General features: G+C 31.0%; 1 protein-coding gene across 10 annotated transcripts; it reads right to left on the bottom strand.

Annotated features, from left to right (window-relative positions):
- Nucleotides 1-3462: 3462 nt before the first annotated feature.
- On the bottom strand, nt 3463-13933 carry LOC103483792 (uncharacterized). 10 transcript variants are annotated; one of them, XR_007821668.1, is made up of 15 exons: nt 13567-13900; nt 13047-13195; nt 12784-12870; nt 12539-12585; nt 12275-12332; nt 11493-11606; nt 11163-11270; nt 10601-10706; nt 9677-9744; nt 8985-9205; nt 7755-7954; nt 7063-7177; nt 6805-6904; nt 5790-6117; nt 5519-5685 (listed from the first exon to the last, which is right to left on the bottom strand). XR_007821668.1 is itself a non-coding variant. In XM_008440572.3 (13 exons), the coding sequence occupies exons 3-12, from the start codon at nt 13138-13140 to the stop codon at nt 7772-7774; spliced, it is 1086 nt and encodes a 361-aa protein (XP_008438794.1). In that variant the 5' UTR covers nt 13141-13195; nt 13413-13438; nt 13567-13901; the 3' UTR covers nt 6990-7177; nt 7755-7771. The 10 variants fall into 10 exon arrangements, 5 of the variants coding, with proteins under 5 accessions (XP_008438794.1, XP_008438795.1, XP_008438793.1 ...); XR_007821669.1 differs by having other exon boundaries at nt 5520-5685; nt 5790-5998; XR_007821670.1 differs by having other exon boundaries at nt 5520-5685; nt 5790-5983.
- Between the last annotated feature and the right edge of the window lie 111 nt (nt 13934-14044).

Below are 14044 nucleotides of genomic sequence, written 5' to 3'. Positions count from 1 at the left end.
TATGATATATTATATAACGAACGTAAAGTTGATGAGAGTTCGAGCTCTAAGACCGAATACGTTGGTGTTCTCAACTAAATGAATTAAAAATTGAGTTTTAAAAATGGGAGGGGGAAAAAAGAGAACACAAAGACTTGCTACCACATGCTTTTTTCTAGTAGGTAAGGATCAACCAGCTCCCACCACATAGACCACATTCATTTTATATTGCTTCTCAAAGTGGTAATCAACTTTTCTTTTTTTCCTCTCAAATTCCTTCATTATCTTCTCAATTTCAAGATTATCCTAAAATTCAATCACACATTTTGATAATTATTGTGTGTTCTCTTCTTAAATCCTATTAATACTTGTTTTAAATTATTTGATACTACTTTAATCCTTCTCCTTATAATTTTGACTTTTTCTATGTTTGCTTTTTTTTAAAAAAAAAAAATCGTAACATTCATTTATTTTCTAAAATTTACTTTTTAAGGCCTTACGTCTAATTTCAATATTCTTCTATACATATATTAACATGTAATAAAATATTAACATAGATATAGTTCAACAATAATTGATATATTTTCAAAGCTTGAGATACAAACCTTGGTAGCCCGGTATTATGGAGCAATAAGTTAGCTTTAATAGAACGGGAATGGAGCATAACTTGACATTTACCTAAAAATTAAGAAAGTTGATTAAGATTTGAGCCTAGAAAAGATTATAGTATCTTGGAAATACTTTTTTTAAAAAAAAAATAGTTTTAAGGAAATAAGTTAGAATACTATTTTGATATGCATATCTCTAATTTCATATATTTTATTTTAATATTTGTATTTTGAATCAATCTTAGGTTTAGTGTTTTTTTTTATTACCGAAATTGACTAAATAATAATCATAATTTTTATGAATGAAATTATATAATGTGTATATGTTTTCTAAATCTAAAGTGAAAATGTTAATGAATAACTATTTAAGAAAATCAACAATGACAAAATTGAAAACAAAAATTCAACAATAACTATTTTATTTAATTATTAAAAGTGCACATTTTAAAATATATCAACAAAAATTGGAAAAAAAATCGAGTATAAAAACAAAAACAATATTTCAACTTAAAAAGTACCAAAAAAAAAAGTAAACAAACAAATTTGACTTTTTAGACGTCAAATGATGCAACTAACAAGTCTACACAATTTGACAATTAAAGGTAATTGATTTTGATTACAAAGCCTTAAAATTTTAATTTCATCGATTTGAACTTATTTTTAAAGAAATATTTAGAACAATAACTTTATTATACATAAATATTATTACACATTTAAAATTTAAGATTACGATTGCAACATCCATCTAAATTTACGATTTAAATTAACGAAATTTAAGAATGTTAAATGTTAAAAAGATACAGCTCGGACAAATAAAAAGAAAAGTTAAAATTAACTTTTTCTCCCCAAAACTCTACTTTTACATAAATATTATTTAAGGAAAAGTTAGGAACTTTATATTTGAGTTAAAGAAGATTAAATTTTGAAAAGCATTGTCATAATTTGACTTTAATATCAAAATAAAATAATTAAAAACAATGGGTCCATCTCAATTATGTCTGCCATTGGAATGGCCCCACAGAGAGACCCACTTGTAGGCAGGCTTATCTATCTAATAGGGGTTTTGCTTGAGAGATTGGATTCTAAAATTGTTTCCTATTTCAAACACCTTTTCGACGTAGGTTCGTGCACAAGTTTAGAAATCAAATTTATAAATATATACTTTTTTCTTTTTTCACGTTTGAGTGAAAGATTGAATCTTCAACTTCTTGAAATAAACATGTTTGATAATGGTCATGTCAATGAATCAATACTATCAAGCCAAACTCATGTTGATTAATATCTGATGATTATATGTTTCTGTTTTATACATTACTTGGAAGTTTGGATTTACTAACGAAATTTTTATTTCAAGAATCTAAACATGGAATTGACTTCAAAAGTCAATTCTCCAACTCTAAATCTATGGCCAAACACTCCCTTATTTTGAAGGGTATAATGTCTTTATTTTCGATAGAATAAGAAAGATGAAAGTTGATATAACGACCAAAATAAAATTAGAATTCAATCTCTATAATTTCAAATGTCATGATTTAGTTTTTTATGGTTAATTTCGTGGATGGTTCATATAGTTTGATATATCCCTCGTAGTATAATCGTACAAATTGTCTATGAATATTTTATAAAACCCTACAAATGAAATTTTAACTTCTCTGCATCATATGAAAGCATATTTTATATCATTTACAATATTATTTATGTAAATTAGGTTGAAATGACTTTTAACAATATATTTATATATATATACACACACACACACATATATATATGTGTGAAATTAGAAACAAAAGATGACCCTAATCTCTTAAAAGTAAAGTTCCATTAAAAAGCGTTTTTACTCAATAAAGCACTTTTATCTTTAAAAAAAGTAATGGGTGAAAAAATTTTAATATATGAAGTTTTCGTGTGGCTAATCATAAGTTGCCATCGAAGCACAAAGGGACACATTCGATTAAGATAATGTTTATATATTGTATAAAATCTTAAATTCGGAATCTTTCATTTATGTGCTGAGAAATTCAATGTCTTTTTTCTTCTCCGATAAATTGCAATAGTACTTATCCATTAATCAACTTTTTTTCTTCACGACGTTAATCAATAGTAAACAATTAACCACTGTTCCAAACAAAAATCTCACAAGAATCAACGTTCCAGAGATATTCAGTGAAATCACAAAAATCTATTTTTCAACTTTTGTACTATACATACCTTTTCAAGTAAGGGAATTTTCATAGATAGAAAAGAAATGAAGCTATTTGTAAAATACTAAAAAAAAATAAAACTCTTTAAAAAATATTGGAAAAAAAAATTAAGTGGGTTATAAAACTTTTATGAATTTTGTAAATAATTTTAATATTATGCTATTTAAAAAATACAACTACGGATTCAGAATGAAAATTGGTATAAATATAAAACAGTTGCTTAAATAACCAAAAAAAAAAAAAAAAAAACCTAAAATAATGACATGTATATATAGTTCAAAGACAAAATAACTATTATATTTTTTAATTCATCATTTCTAATTGTGCTATTTGCTTTAATTTCCTATTTATGATGTAACTACAGTTTTGGATAAATCACAATGGACGTCACTTGCAAGTATAAGTAAAATAAATTGCTTTTGACCATATGTACTTAGAATTAGAAATTTGTTGCACTTATTGGTAGTAACATTTATTGGTATCATTACCGTCGTAAACATAATGTTACAATTAAAAAAAAATGAATCTCAATCAAAGCAAACACCCTCCGTTCTTAGATTACATGTTTCAACTAGATTTGGGGCAAACCACAATTCATTACTATTACAAGACACAGATAAATAACTACAAATGTAATCAAATAGGACCCTCATTTCAGATTATCGTTGATGATGTTTAAAAGAGAAAAAAAAAAAAATCACTATCGATAGAATATGTTTCATCATAGATAAACATGACAGTAAATAAGTATAGTCAAGTAAGCTTGTTAAATAGACGTTTTGACCACTCAACCATAACGGACCTTTGATATTTCTCTTGACATGAAGGTTGACATTACAAATAAGAAACACGATGATTTATTTTTTCATAAAACACACACACACACACATTTGGCCTTTGGGACCATGAAAAATGATGAATACTGAAATGTCAAAAAGATTTGTCAAATGGATTATTCAGAAGGGCAGCGCCAGCAACTTGGAGATATTTTAGTTCAAAAGGACAAATAGAACATTTAGAGCCATTAATTTTACTCATAAAATTAAAACATACAGTTTCATTACCATTTCCACTTAACAAAATTGGAAACATTTACTGCAATCCATTCTTCACGAGAGACTGAAATACACAAATTCAGTTTTTCAAATCCATGAAGACAATAAAAAAAAAAAAAAAGGAAAAAAAAACCCTATTTTAACAAATAGTTTCTAGCTGACTTGCTTCTTGCAAATATTTTTTCCAAATCGCCCTATTTTTAAAATTAATCAAGAAACTACTCTTAATTTGTAAAAGAAAATAATACAGATGACCTAGTCGAACAAAGAAAAATGGTACACATTTGTGTTAAAGATAACTATTCATAATTTCAAAATAAATAATCGATGAGAAAACGTAAGAAAAGAAAACAAAAAAACAAAAAAACAAAACAATAACTCTATCGCATATATTTAGGCCATTCTGATTCTGTTATTTACAAAAATTTTGGTGTTTCTTTCGGCAAGCTTTTCATTTTACTTTAAAAAAAAATTATAAACTAAATTTCAAAAACAAAACCAAGTTTTTAAACGACTTGATTAGTATTAAACACATTTTAAATGCCGATGAACTATGGGGGCATAACTACAAGTTTATAGACCAATTAAATTAAAATTTAAAGTTACCAAATAAAAAACAAACTTAGAAGCATAAGTCTAAGTTTGAATATTATTTTTTGTACAACTATTATAATTTAGTTATAGGTCCAAATCCTAACCTCGATTTACCTGGACGTAGCATACAACCTATTTGCTTCACGGATTAAGACTCCCCTCTCAGTATAAGCCAGGCATTTGATTCACGGATTCAAAATTATGTAGCCTAAAATCTAAAAGTCAAAGTCTATACTTGAAAACAAAAACCACGACCACAAAATAACACTTGACATTTAAAATTAAGACTCCCCTCTCAGACAACCTCCCATTTTTCAAAACACAACCTATTTGCTTCAAGATCAATCCTTCCCTGAAATTTTAAGGCATATCTTTTAGTTTTTGGAAATTAAACTTCAGTTTGTTTCTTTCGCTATCTACTTCCTAGTAAAGTCATGTCTAGGTGTGAAAACTTAAAAGAAAAATGTAATCTTTAAAATTTAGTTTTCGTTTTTAGAGTTTGGCTAAGAATTCACACGTAAAGATCAACAAAATGAATATTTGTGTCAACGAGCACAAATTTTGAAGCTGAAAAACAAAAACTTATAAGCACACGTTTCTCTGTTTTATAACCCATTTTTTACCAATATTTTAAAAAGTTCAGCGGAATTTAAATAAAATTAAATTGATATTTTTTAATTAAAAAAAGTAGCTTTCAAAGTCTCCAATTTAATTTAACTATTTCACGAAAAAAAGTCAAAAAAAAAAAAAAAAAAAAGAGAGAGAGAGAAGAAAAAGAAAAACATAGTATGAAATGTAAAAGACAATCACAAATTTTAAAAATTTAAAACTAAAAGCAAATGCCTCATCTCCATAAGCATTTGAACCCTTTGCTTTTAGTTGTTAAAAATTAAGCCTACAATCACCATTTTCCACCTCTAATTTTCTTATTATATTACCAACCTTCAACTGATGTTTTCAAATACCAAACCAAGGTTTGAAAACAAAAATAAATAAATAAATAAATAAATAAATAAAATAAAATAAATTTTTTTTGTCATTTAGATTTTGTTTTACAAAAAAACTACTCTTTTACAGAAGAAACACCTAAAATATCGTATGAAATTTTAAATAAATTAACTTAAATTTCAAATTTTCAAATATCAAAAGAGATCTAAATTTTTTCCAATAACAGAAACACAAACCTTTTGCAGCATTTGGCCAAGTAAACTGATAGTGCCGTAGCCAAGTAGCTTTCAAAATCATGCCCTGCAAGATGGGAAAGAGACGAGAAGGGAAATCACATCAAATTGAAGTTCACATGTTTGTAAAAACCAAATCAATAATGAATAGCAAAAGACAAAAGTGGTAACCAGTGATGGTAGATATTTCTTCTTCTTTCTTTTTTGTTTTTGGCTCAGCATTGAAATATCAGCCATAAATGTTGGCCAGTAACGTCCATATGATAACAATGGTGCGGAAAGTCTGGGTTGCTGTCACCGCACCAACACACTATGTCATGCCTAATTTTGCTGTTCAATGGTCATGAGTGTGCCTGCCTGGTTGCCTAGTGGCGAAAACCCTGCTCTTCAGATTTTCCACTTCATTTTGAATACAAACAGACTCGGCACTAAAGTAAAGTTCCACCCACTCACTCCAGAAAGGTCACTCAAAATATCAGAAAATTTTAGAATCTTCAAACTGCCAATGATATAATACCTTAACCAGTTGATGTTCGATGAATACTAGAATTAAAAGACTTTTATGAATACTAAAATTAAAAGACTTTTATGTCCACAACAGGAACAACATTTTACTGGGTTTTCTGTCTGTGTTTTTTCTAATTAGGCATGCTATACTACTCATAGTCCGCTCCCTCAAAAATTTGTTTACATCAAGATCAACTCCAGCTCTAGGACAAAAAATGTTTGACCCACCAACTCTCACTATTGAAGTTCACATGTTTATAAAAAAACTCTAACTTCCTTCGCTCTTTCTCCCTCCCTCTAACTCCAACTAAACAACATTGGATCCCAAATATGGATTTCCTAATTCTAGCATACTACCTTCATACTTTAGGACTCAACTCAGAGGTCAGAGCCCCAAATAACCCTAAGAAATTAAATCGACGTAGAAACTTTATCCTAACCTAGAATCTAGCTTCCAAAGAAAAAGCACAAATAAATTAAGCACCGTTTGAAAACCGTTTGGTTCTTAGTTTTTTAAAATTAATCTATTAAAAACTCTGTGCACTCAAATTTTTTACTTTGTAATCTAAAAAATCAAGTCAAATTTTGGAAACTTAAAAAAATTGTTTTTCCACTAACATTTAGAAAAAGTAGACTTAATTTTCAAAAACCAAAAACCAAAAACAAAATGATTACCAACCAAGGGCTTAAGATTTAATTCCTTCATATTGGAATGAGGAAGAGTCTGGCACCAGATTTCTACCCGTCCAGAAAAGTATTATCTAGGAACTTGATATCTCCTGATGGAAGCCCAACAAATACAGCAAGTTAAAGTGATGGTATGAAGGGCATACTTTCACCTTGCAGTGAACAAAAGACATTAAATACAAAGAGAAAGAATGAACGATTTTTAATGATTTTCATTGCCAATATCAAAATACAGAGTCTTGCTCCTGACCTCAAGTTTTAGGGTTAATTACATTTACCACTGTGCCTACAAAAAAGTGCCACCAAGACTTTCTATACAACAGGAATATTTCCGCTTGACTGTTGTCTAGTCTCCAGTGGTTTTCCTGAAAAATCATGAATAATATTAATAATAAGCATTTTCCACTCATTAATATTAATGTCACTATCATAAAGACGTGGAAGATAGTGGATATCTTGGAAATATATTGAAAATTTGAAAGCTTAAAGAAAGAGACAATATAATAGTAAGATAATCCCAAGTACTCAAAGGTGTTGGATACCTACTTTTTTCTCCAAGACCAAAGCCAGAACCATAATAATATCTTGAACTCCTCTACACCTCCATTAACTTCCAAGAAACATGCTTATAGTTGGTATTAAATTCACTCTCAATAGAATGTAAAGATTTCATCATATGGGAGCAATAACTTAATTCTTTTTAACAATTTCTTTTTCCATTTAAAAAGGGTCCTCAAATGAGATGGTGAAAACCAAAACTACTTTCAGTTCACGGAGAAATAGATACTTCATAATCAAATCCATTGGTGCTACAGGTTCCGGTCATAGATTTGCATGACACACGAGCTTTATGCTTTTTGGTCTTATAAAGTTACTAACAACATCACAACATTATCATAAACGGAAAATAAAATTGAAAACACCAAGCAGTACCTGAATTACCTTCGAAAGAGTTAGGTCTAGCCTTCCAGGTAGATAGTCTTCTTTTGCGTCAGTTCAACTGGAGCAATCTGTGGCCATGCAACACTGCTGCCAATAACAAACTTATTTGAGGCACCACCAGCAGGCAGACATTTCCCAGATGAGAATACGGCCAGATTATGGTCAGATTTCCATGCAGAGGTTAATGACTGATTATCCATCTGTTTTACAAGGAAGAGCGATTGTTTTACATCAGTAATCCAGCTGATGCTCAGGTAAAACTAATCAATATGTGCGACAGAAGACTATACTAGATTAAAATATTAATACTGGCAACAATGCCATTTAACAAGCATTAGAGATTAAATATCAATATAATACACAAGTCACTATCAAGTGAAATTTGTGGGGTAAGAGTTCTAACAGGCTGACTTTCTATAACCACAAGCCATATGATTTCCTTCAGACTGAAGATAAATAATGTGAGACACACGCAAAAACTAAATCCATCCAGCAGCTAAGAGGCAGAAACTATATTTCTAGCAGAATGATATTGTCCAACATGTCTGATATACAGTTTTAAGTTTCTCATTTTATTATTGTTACTTATTCAATCTTTGAGACACATGCTAGAACGTATGTGAAGAAATGAAAAAAAATACTTCAAAAAAATGTTCATCAAGATCTTGAAAACTAACATATAAATAAATAGATTTCACTCTATAAAATTTAGAAAAGTAGAGGGAGAATATGTGAAGATGACGTTGAGATGCAACTTTCTTTTCACTTTTTGCTGACAGTGCATATTATGTGGAACGATGGCACTGTGTTGTTGGAAAATGTTCTGCCCATCAAGCAATATAAATTGCTTTACAATGGATAAGAACACAAATCTATCTTAGCTTCTTTAAAATATATAATTCAATACCTTTGAGTTCATTCATGTGCAAAAATGTGTATATGTCTATATAATGCCCTTTATCTGTGTCTATGCTACCAAATCAAACAGAAAGAATGCCTTCAAATCAATATGTTAGACTACACAGACATAACCACCATGGAAAAGGGGAGAGAGAAAGAAGGGGAAAAAAGAAGAAGAAAAAAACTGACTGTTGACTACGCAAGGAAGTTCATGTCTATACATACATAAATGCATGACTAAGAAGATTAAGAAACCATCACATAAAAGATAAAAAGGAAACATTAAAAATTATAGAGAAAGGGAACATTAAAAATAATAGAGGTATATACCTTATTTCCAATGACGTCACTTGTTTGTTCTTGAGACTCCTCCTCCTCGGAAGTACTGTGAAATAGTTTTATATTTTCCTTAGTCATTTGCTGATCCATCATATTACAAATTTCCTTGCTAGAAGCAACGGCCTCCCAGTAGAGATAGCCAAGAGCCGAGCGCAAACGATTATTTCTTTGAGAGTAATATATTTTACTTGCAAGGGGAAACGGAACATCTGCTGCACAATAACAAAAAATTGTCATCAAGCAAAACTAAAGAGTACATGCAAGGACCTAAAGAGAAAACACTAAGGCATAGACAGTAATTTAAAACGTCTCTTAAAGGATGCCATCAGAAGACTAAGAAATTTCTGTTCACAATGAAAGATGAGTTTCTGAAATCTATGGACCTTTATGAAATCAGAAAATTTACAGAAGCTATTAAAACTCAAACTAAATTTGATTCAACTACCAGTTATGAGAGACACACGTTAGCATATATGTAGCTACTACTTCAAGTTAAAACGGATAGTTGCCTAAAAGGCAACTAATAAGCTGTTTGAGATGCAAATGTATACTGCTCTCTATAGCTAGAACTATCCTTTACTTTCATATTTCTATTCTACCCATGTTTTAACATTTACACACATTATACGAAAGAAAAGGGCAGACAAGGAGGGTAAACTGGCCTCAGGGGCATATTTTCTCACTTCTAATTTTTGTTTTAGCTGACGATGGTTCTAAATCAGATGCCAATAACAGCCCTTCACCAGTTATCCTACAAGAACATAAAAGGAACTGAATCATATACTTGATGACCATTTCTCAACAAATGGCTGCAAATTATAATATCGGTCATTAATCTAGATGCTCAAACCTCAGAGAAACAATCCATGAAACTTCCTCAAAAAAGCAAGGGTTCGGGTAGGAAAAATTCAGAACTGAAGGCATTTTAACAGTCTCTGCAGACCTCCCGACACTTTGACATTTTATCGTTCTCCCCTCTATATCATGCCTAATTGGGGAACTTTTTGGTGATCTTACTAGCCCTCTAGCTTCAGTTGCATTTCTTACTTACCCTTATAGTAAATTTGTTTTAACAATGAAGTGTATAGACACAAAAATACTATGTTTTTAAGATATAATAACAAAAAATCAATGTACAAGAATGTATTGGAAAACATGAACACCCTTAATAGACAATATACCTAACGGAAAATAAGGTTTACCATAACAGATCAGAATAACCTAACGTTAGAATAAAATTGCTAACAAGCAAACGCAACAACTTGAAACAGAAAGTACAAAAAGAAAAGAATGTGAAAAATCTTCGTAAACCCCTCCTTAGAAAAACCAAGTACAGAATGTCCCACTACCCAAAAATATATAGATATAGATATACATTTAACAATGAGAAGAAAAAATTAAAGGATACAAGCTCCTAGTTCCACAAAATGTGGGAAGAACAAGTCGCCACACCAATCAAGTAAAAATCAACAAAAACTAGAAAACTGAAAGGATTGAAGAAAAAAAATTCCCAAGCTATAGGAAAGTTCTATACACATAATAATTGATAGCAGATCATAAAACAATGAAATCCCATTTTTAAAGGGAAAAAGAGAAGAATGGTGTACAATTTGGACCGCTTTGTCGAAGGATGTATGAAACTAGCTGCATCTACACCAGAACATGCTCCTGTACCATCATCCAGTATAGGCGCCACATTACAAGTTGAATTTCCTGATGGAAAATAAATCATATGAAAAAACTTATATAAGCCTAAAGCCATTGTAATTGAAAGGTTGAGTACTCATTATATTACAGTTTGCCTAGTATGTTGCTCACTATGGCATGCCAATTAAATTTGATTTGAAGACTGGCTCACCTCTTAATTTAAATAACATTATCATCCAAGAAAAATACCCGGCTTAAATACAAAACCTTAAGTCACTAGTATAGCAACATGCATTAGTTTGAGCCAACGGAAGTTCAATAGAGGATATGAGAGCCAGACACATCTCAATGTGAAATTCTGACTCCTGCTTCATATGGGAAATCAGAGCATATAATATAGCCACGTAGGGGTGTGTGGGTGTGGTATGAATAACATATGCACAATCTCATATATCCTAAATCAAAAATTAGAAAAGAAAAATATTAAAAGAAGGCAAAAACTATGGATAGAGGAGGATTTACTTTTTGTCAACTTGATCATTTCAAATTGGTTATTAATTGGCAATGCTGGTGCAGCAGAAAAGTCAGCACAAGTTGATTCAGACCCTTCTTTCTCCACAGTTGATATATCTGGGACAGATTAAGAACTAAGGAAAACATAAACCTAATAATAAGATTAACCTGCACCAGGAAATCGTAAAAAGAAGAAAGAGAGAAGAAATTAAACTTAATAAATTTTCTCAAATTAAGAACAAACTCAAGTATGAAAGAGACAAAAAAAAAAAAGGATGGTCAAAAGAGAGGTGTATCTTCTTATTAGAAACAGGAAATAAATGAGATATGGAAGGATACTAGCATCAGACGATAGTAACTTTTTCTTCTCCTTCCTTGAGTGTTTTCTATGGCCCATCCCACCATCAAGGTCCATAATAGTTCCTTGTCCGAAACCTAGTGACCTACAAAGCTCTGGTAAAGTGGCATGAAGATAACTCAGGAAAGCATCATGTCCAACCTAATACATATTGAACTTTAGGATCGGGATCCTGACAATAGTTTTCAAATTCCGTTGGTCCACCCCCAAGTGTAAAGTTAAACTAACAAAATATGGTACAAAACCAATACTAAATGTTTCAACCATAATATAAGGTAAAATTTAGAGGGTAAAAGTTAATTATAGATGGGCAAAAAGATATCAAAAAGCACGAGGAAGGTTTGGATTGGGATTTTGATATTACCAAAAGATTTAGATCGGAGTACAAAATGACCACAACAAAATCTTAATAATATTCTTTATAACACAACAGAATTTGTTGCAACCCAAACAAGTATAGATGGAATCCCTATAACGTTCAAAATCAAATAATTCTTTAAAAGGGAACAGAACAAACACTATGAACATAACATCTAACCATAACATTAAGTTGAGTATAGCAGAATACAAGCACGGACATTAATCTTGAACTGCGTGTTGATGTCAACATTGGGCACAGATACACTAAGATGTAAAATAGAGTAGTACAAGACCACAACAGACAACAAAAGTGAAGAAACTTCCCATGATTTGATTGCTGAGAACCAGAAACAGTTAGTTCCCCGCCCAAAAAAATAATAATAATAATGTAAAAATAACAAACCTGAATGAATGATATATTGGCTGGCCTTTACTGGCTTCTTACAAATATTGCAGCAAACCTTGCAAATAAAAGGAGAGAAAACGTAAATCCAAATGTACAAAAATTGTCAATTATTGTAAAGTGGATATACCTTATCCAAAAAAGTAAAAAAAAGTTGTGAAGTAATAAAACAATATCTGAAAAGGTCCATCTTTGCTTCAACGTACATTTTATAGAAATGACGACACATTAGATAGAGAAACTACTAATATAACCAAACCTTACCAAGTTCAGTGGATCAACCATAGGCTTCAAACCAAAAACGTGCATATCTGAACAAATATATATAGACAGTCAACGAGCTGCTTCAGAAATCCAAATGACAGACTAACAAAAACACCATTACTCATCCGTATCCCAAAGTACCATCTAATTATAATCCAACGATCAAAGAATTGTTCATTTATAACTAAAACATAAAATATTTGACACTTTACCATTTAATAGTTAAAGTAGGATTAGGTACACACCTTCTTCATCAATTAAATTTGCTTCATCTGCATCACGAAGTTCTCTGCAGATAAATTCAGAAGCAAATTTCTGCTGACCAACCTCCTCTGTCCAATAGTAAAAAGAACATTAATTATGACTCTGAATGATTGATGACATGTAACTAATACGATAACATTATTCCTACAACGACCAATCTAACAAATAATGACTTCTGACAACCAGCAAAACAGTAACATTGCAAATGGCATTGAAAAAATGAAAAAAAAAATGCAGAACTTACCTCTAGATTTACCTGCAATAGTTCGAGAGAAACTCCCAGCAGCCATAAGCCTTGTCATCACAGCCATTCTCCCATTTCCAACAGAGAATACCATTGAGACTAAACAAATGTATTATGTACGGGAAGGAAGAGGTTCTAGTTCTACACCGCTGAAACCAAAAACATCTTCGTGATCATTCTTTAAAAAAAAATTAAAAAAATAAAATTGAGACGAACACACCTGCATTGCTAATTTGCCACAAACAACGAATTATACTCGAAATATAGAGCCAAAATACTAGAGTAATTATATAAACAAAAAAAAAAAAAAAACGGCAGTGCTCAGCCGGACAAAACATGAACTAATTAATCGAACTCATTCTATACCAGAAATCAGGTGATGACTCGTTCAACTTTTCAAAACACGAACAATCAGTCGACATGCAACACAAGCAACATACACAATACGACAAAACAAATGAGAAAACAGCGAGAAATCATACCAGAAATAGCAATATAATCAGAAGAACGGAATACTAACCACAATCATCCAGGCGGATGAAACCGGTGAGAAGGCGGAGAAGTTGGAATGGAGTGCGGAAACGAATTTAGAGAAATTAGAGAGAAATGCTGGGGAAATGGGGAAATGGCATGAAGAAGATGAGAAAAACAGAGAAAGTGGGAAAGAGGAAACCCTATGGAGGAAGCAACAGAGAGAGAGAGAGCAAGAGAGCGGGAATTTTTCTTCTTTCTTTATATTTATCTCTCGTCTCTCTTTTTATCTATCTGATCTCTCTCTCTCTTTTGGTTTTCTTATCTGAAAATATTTGAACCGGAAGAGAGTGTTTTCTGTGTCGCCGCGCAAAGAGAAGAAAATGTGAGGTGGCACTGACAACTGCCAAATCAGTTCGCCATTTCATTATTTCCCGATCAAAATTACAATAAAAATGGGTTTTTCAAAAATAAATAAAAAATTAGCTTATTTACACTTCATAAAACAAAATAAAAAAAACACACAT

The sequence above is a fragment of the Cucumis melo genome, chromosome 6 (assembly GCF_025177605.1).
Source record: "Cucumis melo cultivar AY chromosome 6, USDA_Cmelo_AY_1.0, whole genome shotgun sequence".
Lineage (NCBI taxonomy): Eukaryota > Viridiplantae > Streptophyta > Magnoliopsida > Cucurbitales > Cucurbitaceae > Cucumis > Cucumis melo.
Note: the sequence above shows the minus strand (reverse complement) of the source record. Positions and strands in the feature narration are given on the sequence as shown.